We start from the raw sequence: 14,681 nt of genomic DNA, 5'->3' as shown, positions 1-14,681 counted from the left end.
AAATAATAATAAAATAATAATTATAAATATAATTAAAAATTATTTTAGTTTTATTTTTTTAATTATTTTTTATAATTATAAAAATAATTATAAGAAATTATTTTGATAAAAATAATCATAAAAAATTATAAGAGAGAGAATAATTTTCTTGTTATATGTCAATATTCTATTTGTTGGTCAAACTTATGCCACCCTTAGCCACTAAAATCAATACTATCATAAAACCTTTGTATATATTTTTAAAGAAAAATATTCCGTTAATTTTAAGTTTTTAATGTTTTGTAGTATATATTTTTAAATTGTGATGGTTATGTTAAAATTGTGGGAGACATAGAGGTTATTTATTAACTTGAAAGAAACTACTATATTTGGTAAACGTTACCCAATATCTTCTTTTTTTCTCAGGTTACAACTGCAGATGGGTACATTCTTAGCGTCCAAAGAATCCCAGAAGGTAGAAGTGGCAATGGGAATAATAATAATAAGAAGCAGCCAGTGATAATTCAGCATGGAATATTAGTGGTAAGTAGTGCACACAATAAACACCCTACTATATATTATTCTTGAATTATTACGACTCTTTATTTGCCTATCATGCATATATAACGTGTCAATTCACATACATACATTTTTTTATTAGCAAAATATATAATTGACATCATACTGCATTGTATTTGCTAGAGTTTAATTTTAAGTGTGTCATTATAAATATGTTAGTGAGATTATTATTAGTTATTTTAAAGTTCAGGGTAATGTTAGGGAGTTAATGGCCTAAGTGTACAATGTGTACAATGGGCTAAACCTTTGGTAAATGAACATTACCCACACTATCCAGAATAACCATCCGAATACTAGGGATAATAAACATCTCATCCTAAAAACTTAAGTTAATTTTGGAATTCACCAAAGATCGAACCCTTGACCTTTCAGATCTAGAACTCTAATACCATATCATGAACCCACTCATCCTAAAAGCGTAACTTGACAGGACAATGTAACACTAATAGTCATATTTCTAATACTTCATAAACTTTCATTATACACATTATACGTTTAAACTCCCTATACTTTTCCTTTCACATAATATGAACTTATTAAGATATACGTGTTCAAATTATTATTGAAAAGTATATATATAGTTTCACACATACGAGCTAAGGTCAAATGTGGATATTTTGTTTTAAAAGCCTCATAGTCCTTTAAGTAATTACCAAGGTGAAATAGAGTATTTACTTTAAAGTATATATGTATACGTGGGTGCAGGACGGAATGACATGGCTTTTGAACGGTCCAGAGCAAAACCTGCCACTGATATTAGCTGATAACGGCTTCGATGTTTGGATTTCTAACACCAGAGGCACCAGATTTAGCCGCCGCCATATCTCATTGGACCCTTCTACTCCGGTCTCCGGTTTACTTTCTTCTTTCTCTTCCCTTTTTATTTCTTATCTTTAAACTATATTATTTAAATCACTCATAAAATTAAAAAAAATATAAAAATAGAATCTTAATTTTGTGAATAACAACACAGGCGTACTGGAATTGGACGTGGGATGAACTGGGTAGCTATGATCTACGTGCTGTTGTGGAGTATGTGTCCAACCAAACAGGACAAAAGATTCATTACATCGGCCATTCACAGGTACTACATCACCTACTTTGTTTCTTGCTTGCTTACTTTTACTTCAGCTTCGTTCGAGATTTTTTTAAGTTATTAATTTTATAATTTTTATAAAATATATATTTTTATTATCTTAATTTAAGAATAATTAATTTTTTATTTTATTATTTTATTATTTTTTTACTTTAGAAGATTTAAACTCTTTCAACTTTTAATTTAGTTATGTTACCTATTTTGAAAAGTAACGGAGTTAAGTTTTTTATTCATATTCAGTTAATTATTCGAAATTATTTTTATTTTAAATTTAAATATTTTAGAAACAGCAATTAAAAATAAATTTATTATAAAAATTCGAATACTATTAATTTAAAAATTATTTTTTTACAATTTGCATTGTCAATGTGGCACTTTTTATTGATATTGTGAATAAAATATTGAAAATGTATAAACTTTAAATTTTAATATATTAAATTTTTTAATTTTTGAACCATATATTTAGAACACGGTTTAATTAATTACATCTATCATTGTGACTATTTACAGTTTTACACATTCATTAAAATCTATAATTACAATTTTTTTACCAAAATAACTCTGTTTATTACTAATTTATTCATCTTAATTATTAACTATTAAGTATTAAGAGTTTGGCGGTTACTAGTGACTTAGTGTACTTGGAATTGTGAATTAAATTGAAACAAATTTACAAATTATTACAACAGGCATGGATATCGTGATGAGAATAAATAATCACATAGAATAACAATAGTGTATTGTCTGGGAAATTAAAGAACATGTTTGGCAGGGAACATTGATAGCTTTGACTTTCTTCTCGGAAGGGAAATTGGTGAATAAACTAAAATCAGCGGCATTATTGAGCCCCGTAGCCTATTTGAGTCATATGACCACTGAACTATTAAATGTTGCAGATAGGTTATTTCTTGATCAGGTAACTAAATACAACCAACTTAATATTCATACACCATATAACAATTAATTCATCTCAATACTCATCAACATACATCTCCTTTATTTATCTTTTACTACTATCATAAAAAATTGTTTCTTCTTTTGTTTTATTAATATATTCAAACAAACAGCATAGCTAAGTGCATTAATTTACAGAACTATACTAAATTTTATTTATAGTAATATGTATCATAATTTTTTTTATAAAAAATTTTAAAAATTATCAAAATGTATTATTTTTGTTCATCATTTAACTATAATCTAATAATCTAGTAACATATTTTATTCCATATTTTTAAATATTGATAATTAATTGATGATAAAAAAAATAAATTCTGATAACTCTATAGTATTTTTCTCTTTTTATGACATATAACTAGCTATTGTAAAGGGCATAAAAGAAATTTTGTTTTCCTGTTTAATTTTATGAATTTTATAACTTTTATAACACTGTACACATGGTAAAATGACCTTGTTTTTGTCTCGCTCGTTTGCCCAATAGCTCATCAAAACATTGGGGATAGCGGAATTCAGTACAAGAGGGTAAAAAGATAAGAACAAAACAAAAATAGCCGTCTGGTTATGTATACTTCAACTCTATCACGTTTCATACATGTAATGTAATTTATGTATTTTTTATTATTGAAGTAAGTATTATTTTGGTCTCTAATGATGAGAATTAGAATAGAAACCGTCCCTAATATATTTTTTATTTAAAATCGTAACCAAAGTTTTATTTGGTATTAAAATCGTTCTTTTGAACGATTTTACCTTATATCAAGAGAGAGAGAAGCAGCCTTGCTTCTTTGTTCTTCACTTCTTTTCAGTCTCATTCAGAGAAGAGAGAGAAGCGAGTAGAGATTGAGAGAGAAGGAAAGAAAAAAGTCTCACCGTCGTCGTCGCAGACACCCTCCCCCTCAACCTCGCCTTATCACGCCTCGACTTTTTCCTCGCCTTTGTTTCACCACGCCTTGCCCTCGCGTCGCCTTGCCTCACCGCACTTGGACCTCGCTCTCGCCTCTTGTTCCTCATTGTCGTCGGGAGGTAGTGCTGGTGGTGGTGATTGTGTTCCTCGCATTTTCAGCATCACCGCCGCGCCTCCCTTTTCCTTCCCTCCCTACTCTCTACTATCCAGCCACCACCACGCAGCTCCACTGTCACTATATAGGTAAATTAAGATTCAAGTTTCTAATTCTTGTTCGTATTCATCACAATATCTAATTTTTAAATTAATCACAAATCCTAATTTTCAAAAGTTTTCGTCAAGGTTGAAGGAAGTCACCGTCGAACTGTTCCCTCCTTACGTCACTGCTGTTACTGCAACCACCTTCTCTAATCTTTGTTCTTGTTTTTGTTATGTTCTTATTTTTGGATTGTTGTTGTTTTTTTATTTTCTATTTTTTTGTTTTTTTTAATCTGCATCTATTGTTGTTGTTATTGTTGTTCTTGTTGTTGTTGTTGTTGTTGTTGTTGTTGGATTTGAAGAATAATTTTTTCTTTTGTTTTATTCTGATGTTGTTTTTGGATTGCTTCTGGATGCTGATGCTTTTTTTATTCTTTTTTTTTAATTCTGAATATGTGGTTGTTGTTGGATTTGAAGAATTTTAAAATATTTTAAGAATCATTTTGTCAATAACAATAGTGAGGTACCAAAATGTCAGCGTTTGAATCTTTCGGGTACTGATTTGGTCATTACCTCTTTTGGTTCCTAATGATGAGGGTTAGATAGAAACCGTCCCTAATATAATTTTTTATTTAAAATCGTAACCAAAATTTTATTTGGTATTAAAATCGTCTTTTGAACGATTTTACCCTTATATATATGAGAGAGAGAGAGAGAGAGAGAGAGAGAGATAAAATCGTCTTTTGAACGATTTTACCTATATATATATATATGAGAGAGAGAGAGAGAGACTTTGTTCTTCACTTCTTCTCAGTCTCATTCAGAGAAGAGAGAGAAGCGAGTAGAGACTGAAAGAGAAGGAAAGAAAAAAGTCTTGCCGTCGTCATCGCAGACATCCTCCCCCTCGACCTCGCCTCGCCACGCCTCAACTTCCCCCTCGCTTTTGCTTCACCACGCCTTGCCTCACCGCACTTGGACCTTGCTCTCGCCTCTTGTTCCTCGTTGTCGTCGGGAGGTAGTGGTGGTGGTGGTGGTTGTGTTCCTCGCTTTTTCAGCATCACTGCCGCGCCTCCTTCCCCTTCCCTCCCTACTCTTTACTATCCAGATTCACTGCCACCACCACCACGCAGCTCCACTGTCACTGTATAGGTAAGTTAAGATTCAAGTTCCTAATTCTTGTTCTTATTCATCACAATCTCTAATTTGTAAATTAATCACAAATCCTAATTTTCAAATATTTTCGTCAAGGCCGAAGGAAGTCACCGTCGAGCTGCTCCCTCCTTACGTCGATACTGTTACTGCAACCACCTTCTCTAATCTTTGTTCTTGTTTTTGGATTGTTGTTGCTTTTTTCATTTTCTGTTTTTTTTTTTTTAAATATGAATCTATTGTTGTTGTTATTGTTGTTGTTGTTGTTGAATTTGAAGAATAATTTTTTTTTGTTTTGTTTTGATGTTATTTTTGGATTGCTTCTGGATGCTGATGCTTTTTTTATTTTTTTATTTTTTTAATTCTAAATATGTGGTTGTTGTTGGATTTGAAGAATTTGACGTTGTTTATCACAGTTTCTAATTTTGTAAGGATTTGTGATTGTTGTTGTTGTTGTTAATTGTATTTAATGATTTGTAGTTTTAAATTTTGTTAATGGAAGAAGAAGGATTTGTAGTTTTGAATTTTGTTAATGGAGAAGAAGAGTGAACTAGTAGAAGAGAAGAAAAAGAGTGAACTGGTTTAGGGTTTAGGTAAAAAGGGGCATTTTTGTCATTTAGAAAAAAATGTTATTAAAAATGACAATTTTAATACAAAAAAAATATTGAAGATGATTTTAAATAAAAAATTACATTAGGAACGGTTTTGATTCTGATCCTCAATATTAGGTACCAACACAATATTTACCCTCTTATATTAAAGACATAATAATCTAAAATTATTTAATTTAATTTAATTATACATTTACTATGTTTATATTATTTAATTATTTTAACAGTAATTAAATAACACAAAATAAAGTACAAGGTAATTACAAAATAAAAAAAGTGATTTTTAAATTATTTTTTATTATCTTTTAAGATATATTTTTTAAAACTTTTATGTGTGTTGTATAATGCATTTTTAATTTTTAATTTTTTAATAGGATACCTTTTCAATCCTTTCTCAAGCAACTTTGCGCTCAGCCTGGAGTTGATTGTTCCGACTTGTTCACTGCTATTACCGGTTTTGACCTTGACCATACTCTATTGATAATTTGATTTCAACCACTGGATAGAATAGAAACAATTAAAAAAATAATTATATTACATTGTCACTAAAAAAGAGTTATTTGTATATAAATATATACTAAATATAAAATAAGCATATATTGACTTTTTTTAGTTAAGTTTTATAAATAATTAAGTAATTTGATTTACACTTATTATTACAAAACTTCAGAAATAATACAATCAAATTAGATTTATATTTATGATAAAGTCACAATAAAAAAATAAAAAAAACAGAAATGATTAACTAATTTTTTATATTCATAAGAAATTTGATTATATGGTGTTAAAAGACTTTGATTATTTGAATATAAGGAGTCTAATTATTATATAATAAAATATTCATTAGTTTTGTTGGATAATAAATATAAATAATTAAATATACACAAATGCATGGTAATGAATTTGAATTAGACATAACATTTTAATAACTATCTACACTCAAATTTTTTTTTTCAGGTAATAATTGTTGCCTGAATTCTTCAGCTGTTAGTCTATTCTTGAAGAATGAACCTCAGTCAACATCAACAAAGAATTTGATACACTTTGCCCAGAGTACGTAGTAGTTCATTAGTAATTACATATTGCCATAAATAATTTGTGAATTTTAATCTAAAAATGATTAAATATTTGTGAACTATTTTTTGCAGTTGTTAGAAGTGGGGTTGTGGCAAAGTTTAATTATGGGAGACGAGACCAAAATATTAGGATCTATGGAAAAGCATCCCCTCCAATTTACAACCTATCTAATATCCCTCATGACCTACCTCTATTTCTCAGCTATGGTGGTCGAGATGCTCTTTCTGATGTTCTTGATGTGCAAACTTTACTTGATTCCCTAAAGTCTCATGATGCTGATAAGCTTAGTGTTCACTTCATCAAAAACTATGCTCATCTTGATTTCATTATGGGGGTCAATGCCAAAGACATAGTGTACAATGCTGTCATTTCATTTTTCAACAGATTTAATTAATTAACTTGATGAGAGACCATGCCATGCATGTACTAGGCTATTAGCCTATATATTAATATATCATCACCGAGTTGAATATAAGTCATCTAATGATTAAATTTGTATTACGCAATAACGATTGGTGCAAAATGATATATGATGGTGTGTGTCATATTATGTGAATATATATTTTAGATTTTTCATTTTAAATTTTAATTTTTAAAATAACAACACCCTATTTTTTTAAAGTTATTTAATATATTATGTTGTGAACCATGTTAATTTTTTCAATTAGACTGACATAAGTTTCAAATGTCTTGGGATCATCAAATTCGAATTAGTATAGATTATTTGTTCATTTTTTTTAAAAGGTTTTTGTTTCATATATAATTTTTTTTAAATCAATTAATTGTGTAAAAAAACCCTGTGCATAAATATTTGCACTAGCACAGGTCCAGAAGAGAGCCGCACTCAAAGAACATAGCATATGCAGACAAAGAAAACTCAACTGTTATTCTAATACTTTCTTTTTAATTATGTAAAATAAATTTGTTACAGATCCGACCTCCGGATTTCATGAGCCCTCAACTAATTGTCCATCTAAAGCGAGCCCCAAATTTCAACAAATCCGTTAAATTTGGAGATAGTCAGAATCTCTCCAATAGATAAAATAATTTACACCTTCTATAAAAAGGAGTTTAATTGTTTTTTTTTTTAAGTATGATCATTCAATTCTATACATCCATTTTTTACCTTTCTAACTCTCTGATTTAAGCATCAGAGTGTTTTTACAGGTACCACCCTCATGCTCCCCAACCTCGTCATCCTGTCGGACCAACACCCTCATGCTCCCCAACCTCGTCATCCTGTCGGACCAACAGATGCTTGACCTATCATCAACCAAGAAAGTTCCATCTCGCATCCGATTGGTATAGTTTTGTACATTAGTGCTGTCTGTGGGGACCGTTGAGATTTCAGTAGTATTGTAACACCCTAATATTCAAATTTTTATACTCGAGTCATAAGTCAATGATGATAAGGTGGTACCACTCAAGGTAAATTTATAATACATATATATTTTAAAGGAATTATTAAACGAGAAGTTTGAAAAAAAAAAGTAAAAGAAAAATCGTGAACAGAAACACTACTCACGTATCGATGAAAAAGAATAAGGCACATTCGGAAAGCGAAAATAAAATAAAATATTAAAGAAAAATAAGATAAAGACAAGGTATATATATAAACATACATATAATAGCCACTAGTCACGACCTGCAAAGTTTAGGTCGGCTAGGGTTATAGTTATAAAAAACCAGTTGACAGCATTATTTCCTTTCTCTTCTAAAATATACATCAAGGTCTCTATAGGAAAGTTCTAAAAGAAATATATACATATAAGTTTTTCAAAATAAGTAAGGAGAGATTCTAAACAAAATGTAAAACAGGAGTTCAATAAATTTCGCCGTCTCCCAGATGAATCGCAGCTCACTGTTGAGCACCAGGACCTATATCTGAAAAACAAGAGATATATATACGAAATGAGAACTACTGACTCATGGATTTTTAGTACAATAAAAGTACCAAATAGATATTGCATAAGGCAACAGAAACTCACTAAGCAATCTTAAGCGGATATACATTTAATATGCAAGTATTTAGCACATATACATTTAATATGCACAATCAATCAAGCCAAAACAAGAATAACAAGCCGAAATAATTCAAACAATGCAAATGATGTATGCTTGTCCTATAACAAGCCATAACAAGAATATGCAGATGGGTATTTCTGTTTGGCATGCATGCGTACGCGGACGAGGCAATGCGTACGCGAGATGGGCAAATTGCATCTCCACGCGTACGCATGGCCCACGCGTACGCGTGACCTCTGTTTTCATCAAAAATGAATTTTGTGTCTTAAAGCTTAATTTCGAATCTCTAAACCTCTATTTTTACTCTTTTAACCCTTAGACTTTAGTAATACGTTTAGTAATGAGATGAAGTTAGGAAGGAGAAGTAACTTAGAGTTTAAGAAAGGGCTACTTGATTTGACGAGGATGATGAAGTAAGAATGATTTGTAATTAAATGAGATATATGTGACTGGAAAGACTGGAGAGTATTTAGTATAGTATAGAAATGCTTGATATTGATTTTGAAATAATTTGATACTGGAAATCATTTGAATGACTGATGATTGAGGATTGAGGATTTTGATTAGGATTTGACCAAGTTTAGAACCTTAGAGAACTAACCCTGTTTATGGTTTCTGTTTTAGTTCCTTAAGTTTTATAATCTGAATGTTGGCGTTCTAGAATTGCCTCTGGCTTTTCTGGGTGTTTAAAAGCTCAACCTGAATTAAGTGAAATAATTTACTACTACTGCTACTACCTAGGCATCACAATCACTAACCTGGAGCAAGCGAGACGAACCACAATCCTTATTGCTGCCCAGGCATCTCAAATAAATTCAATTCATTTTTCACATTCATTCTCATTATCATTCAATTATTCAAAAAAGTATACTCAATAATCAATCTTCATTATCACACTCATTCTCATCATACCTCTTATTACTTTATTCAATAATTCAGATTCAAAACATAATTCATTCTTTTCTAAATAAATCAAACTCCAAAATGTAACCATTTTCTTAATAACTCCAAAATTCAAATTATAAAACCCTTAAAAGTCTAAATATTTCTAAATAACCATTTTAAACGAAATCTCCAGTTTTTATAAAAAATTTGGCAGCATCTCCTCTAAAATTCGGACTATGCCACCCTTACGAGTCCCATCAAAGTCACATTTTTCACCCGTTCCCAACTAGCTTCAAATATCAAATCCTTTCCAAAATCAAACCAATTCCCAATTTTGAATCTTTTCTAAAATCAAACATTTCCAAAATTAAACTAAATTCTAACATTAAACATTTTCCAGTAATTCAAGAAAAATCAATTCAACACCGACCAACTTAACAAACCAAAACAGCAAATCAGAATAACCAGCTTCTTTAATAATTCAATAAATCAATCAAATAAATAATCATAGCCATCCAAATAGTTCAATTCAATTCATAAGACTCACGTAATTATAAAAATATATTTTTCATACTATTATCGACTTATAACAATTCTTGAAAGTAAAATGAATTTAAAAAAAACGCGCCTACCTCGATGTCGAAACTTGAAAACTCAAACGCGTCACAAACCCCTTTTCTCTCGTGGCCCACAACAATAATTAGCGTACGCATGGCCCCTGTTTCAGCAAACATGGATTTTGTGTTTTAAAGCTTAATTTCAAACTTCTAAATCTCTATTTTCATTCTTTTAGCCCTATATCTTAATAGTATGCTTAGTGATGAGGTGAAGTTAGGAAGAGGTGGTAGCTTGGAAGAGAAGAAAGCTTGAGAACATGATGAATAAGGGTTTGGGAAGTGTGAAAGTGTTATGTAATTGATGAATATTTGGTCATATTGATATGATGATTGATGAATGAATTGAGATGAAATGAATGAATGAATGTTTGAGATACTTGGGTAGTAGTAAGGATGGTGGTTCGTCCCGCTTGCTCCAGGTCAGGGATTATGATGCTTGGGTAGTAGCAGCAGTAGTGGATTATTTTGCTTGCTCTAGGTTGAGCTTTTATACATCCGCCTGGGTAGTAGCCACAATAGTGGTTATTCCACTGGCTCTGGGTTAAGCGGGTAGTAGCAAGGGGGTTGTAGCTCAAACATACTTGCTCCGCAATGGGTGTTTCTGTCCATGGTTAGCTACTAGGACGTGTCGGGTTCGCTATATAACCGACAGATGATATCATCAGCCATAGGACAGGCATGCATCATATGCATTTGTATGTTTTGTTTACTTGTGCATTAATTGGGCTTCCCTACATGATTATTATGCTTACTCGCTAAACTATTACCTACTGTATTTGTACTCTACATGTGCTTGCTTTGTCTATTTGTTTGTCTGTGGTTCCACCGGAGTTGGAGGATTGGAGGAAAGGCGGAAAATTGAGGGGTTTTGGATAAAGTTGGTTAAGTTTAGAACCTTAGACAACCACCCATTTATGGCTTCTGCTTTAATTCCTTAAGTTTTATAATCTAATATCGGAGTTCTAGGATTGTCTCTCACTTTTTTAGGACCTTATTTATTATATATGTGGGCACCTTAACCATACTGAGAACTCCCGATTCTCATCACATACAATATTATTGTTTTTCAGATGCAGGTTGAGAAGCACCACTTTTTATTCTGGAGACTCTAACGAAGTGAAGAACTCTTGGGACTCATGGGCATATTTTGTTTATATTTATATATGTATATAAATTCTCCACCTTGTATTTTATGTTTTTCCCTCTTAGAGGTTGACTCGGAGAAATAGGTTGTCATTTTTTCTGCTTTGGGTCATATTGGGATTCTCAGGTATAAAATAGTTTTAACTCAACAAAATAACCTCAAACCACTCAATTTCACACATTCACAATCAACCAAACTCAAACCTACTTCATTCACACATTTTAACTTTCATATTAATTTCATCCAAACACACAATTCAAACTTAATCCTAGAGGTATTTAGCCTAGGATTTCACATTACATTACCCGATATTTAAATAAAACTTAAACCTTAACTCCAAGCCTCACCAATGATCAATCTTGGAAGCCAAAATTAAGCCTTGCACTTATGAATTTTCACCAAACCTTAATTCCAAGCCTCATCAATGATCAATCTAATACCTCTAATACCATTCTACACTATTTTCACGTAATATACACAATACTCAATATACTAGGGTTTCATAAGGAATCATAGATACAAGGAAAGTGTTCTTATCTTTTATTCACTAAAATATAAGATGAAACCCAACTAGATCTCATTCTAGAGTACCTCTAAACCATCAAAATTACAAGATTTCTCAATACCCAAAGCTCAAATTTAAATTTAACATGTACTGCAAAAATGGGGTAAGAGAATTCGAAATTCTTATCAATCTTTTTTAATAGAATTATAGAGGATGAGATGAGTGACACATAACCGTAAACGGTGCGACAATCGAAGCTCCGAGGAGAAAGTTATAGTAGTTTGAAGAATCAAGGTTTAGGGTTTCACTCTTCCTCCTTCTCTTCTCATCTCAGCTGCACTCTCTCTCTCAATGGGTTGAAATTGCTGAAATGCCTTAGTTAAGGGCTTATATGTGTTGGGCTTGGGTCCAACTTGGGCCCGGTTCACTTATATGGCCCGTTTGGCCAAACTTTGCGTTAAAACCTTTAAGGTTAGTGTTTTAATTTATATTTTAAAATTTTTACTTTCTCAAATCATAAATTCTAATTTCTTAACCCTTCTCATTCATAATTAATTTTCTCAGCTGCAGTACCAGACAGATTTAAGCTGGTATTGTCGGTCAAATTTTCAGTGCGCGTTTTTACGCAGAGAACTATGTTTTCCAACTCGAAAAAATTCTTTAACTCCAAATATCATTGTTAAATTTCCAAATTATGATTGATAAATTTTCCAACCCTTTTTCTCATATTTAATTTAATTACTTATTTAATTATCGTTTGACCAAGTTTTACATCCTATCCACCTAATTTAAAATTTTGTCCTCAAAATTTAGTTACTTGTGAATAATTGCGGGTAGTCATTCCTCATATCAGCTTCCAACTCCCAAGTATGCTCCTCAATTTCTGATCGACTCCAAGATACCTTAACCAATTGAACTTCTTTTTCATAGAACTTCTTAATGCTCACATCATCAATACGAATCGGAGCAACTTGAAAAGTCAGATGTAGAAAACGTAGTCCATCCCTAGATTCCAACTGAGAGGATCATGAAGTACGACGACACCAAAAACCCCCAAGAACACATAATATCCTTTTAGGCCAAGATGAACCTGGAAGGAGCAGTCGTCGTCGTTCGATGCCGGGCCTTCCCGGTAACCTTAGTTGGCCCGGCTATCAAGTGGTTCAACGTGCTCCCGAATGATTCGATATCATACTTTGGTTACATCTCCCAAAAGCTTCTGGCACAATTCACCATATGTATAGCCAAAGTAAAGCACCCGATCAGCCCACTAGGCATTACACAATGCTTAGAAGAGTCAACGAGAAAGTACTTAGACAGATTTAACAATGAGTGCCTAACCATCGACGGTCTGATAGACTTGGTTGCCAGCCTATGCCTAACCAACGGTTTGATGAATGAAGACTTCTAGAAGGACCTCACAATGAAACTCGTCCGGTCAATGCATGAAATCCAAAGCATGGCATGGGAGTACATAAATGACAAAAAGTTAAGCCAAGTCATGGCCGCCAATAAATGACACCATGACAACACAACACCTTGAACCAACTCCCTCCCAAAGAACCCAACAAATAACTATTCAAACTCCCAACCCATAACCGACCACCATGGGTGGAAAATTCACAAACTACACCCTTACCCACCCCGCTCACATAGATATACCAGCAGATCACAGAAAGGGATATCCTTCAAAAACTCAAGCAACTAAAGGAATGCACGGGGAAAACAAAAATCTATACTGCAACTACCACAAATGATATGGGCATAGAACCCAGGATTGTTTCGACCTCAAGGACACCCTCGAGCAGGCTATTAGAGATGACAAACTCCCTGAGTTTGCCAACATCATCAGGGAATCCCGACGGGCAAGAGAGAAAAGTCATCAGAACACAAAGGGCGAAACCCTAAGGCGATACAAATCATTTCCCAAGACACTGGGGATGAAGACCTGACAATAGTTGTCAATGTTATCACGGGAAAAAATGTCCAAGAAAAATCCAAATCCACTAAAAAGGACCTCCGAATACTAGCAGTCGCCCCGATAAAAGTCCATGACCCACCAAACATAACCTTTCATTCGGAAGATTGCCAAAATGGAATTATCAGAGGAAGACCCTCCCTTCGTCATATTAGCAAAGGTGGGAACAGGGATGGTGAAACACATCCTAATACACACCAGAGCCGACTCCAATATCCTCTTTAGAGGAGCATTCAATAAGTTAGGGATCTCAAACAAAAACCGACAGAACAATCTCAATGGGATAACTGGCCTTAGAGATAACTTCATCAAACCAGATGATTCGATAATGCTCCCGATCACCATAGGAACCAGAAACCATTTTTTTGAATTTATGGTGTTCAAGGGTTCCACAACTTATAACATCATTCTCGGAAGGAAAACCATTAACGACCTCTCTAGGGTCATATTTACAAAATTTATGGTCATGAAGTTCTAGGCCGACAACGAAACGATCGGAACCATCCACAGTGATAGGGTGGTGGCAGTATAATGCAATAACACAAATCTAGCACTCGGAAAAAGATATCGTGATGCTTCCAGAATTTTTCTTGTCGACTTAGACTCCCAACAGGATTACCAGCCAAGACTAAAGTCAGAAGGGGACATGAAAAAACTATAGATCGAACAAACAGAGGAGGAGTTCACCTGTGTCAACAAAAACCTCCCCTTCATCCTGAATGGATAGATCATCAAGCTGTTAAAGGAAAATGAAGCAAATAGAGGAAAGCAGTTACAAGAAATAGAAACCCCCCAATGTTTCGAATGGAAATATAGAGGGACGAAGGACAAAAAGGAAAAAAAACAAATATCTCTCTTCCCATTAAACGTCATTAAGACACCTTGAAAAATGCAACCGACAGACCCCACCATCGTGAAATTCAACGGACAAGTGAAAGAATGGCCAAGCATTTTGAACACCGACGGACTTCCGATAT

The 14,681-nt window shown here is 32.8% G+C and overlaps 1 protein-coding gene across 1 annotated transcript in view; it reads left to right on the top strand.

The window, feature by feature from the left end:
- LOC107494809 (triacylglycerol lipase 2-like) overlaps window positions 1–6,944 on the top strand; it is a 9,598-nt gene extending 2,654 nt beyond the window's left edge. The window contains exons 2-9 of the mRNA XM_016115847.1: window positions 406–522; window positions 1,264–1,404; window positions 1,532–1,642; window positions 2,427–2,570; window positions 3,093–3,133; window positions 5,848–5,927; window positions 6,431–6,526; window positions 6,622–6,944. Coding sequence (XP_015971333.1) covers window positions 406–522; window positions 1,264–1,404; window positions 1,532–1,642; window positions 2,427–2,570; window positions 3,093–3,133; window positions 5,848–5,927; window positions 6,431–6,526; window positions 6,622–6,944 — 1,053 coding nt within the window. The remainder of the gene's footprint in view (window positions 1–405; window positions 523–1,263; window positions 1,405–1,531; window positions 1,643–2,426; window positions 2,571–3,092; window positions 3,134–5,847; window positions 5,928–6,430; window positions 6,527–6,621) is intronic.
- Window positions 6,945–14,681: the final 7,737 nt, after the last annotated feature.

This window comes from Arachis duranensis, chromosome 6 (genome assembly GCF_000817695.3).
Source record: "Arachis duranensis cultivar V14167 chromosome 6, aradu.V14167.gnm2.J7QH, whole genome shotgun sequence".
Lineage (NCBI taxonomy): Eukaryota > Viridiplantae > Streptophyta > Magnoliopsida > Fabales > Fabaceae > Arachis > Arachis duranensis.
The sequence above is the reverse complement of the archived record's forward strand: the minus strand, read 5'-3'. Positions and strand labels throughout refer to the sequence as shown.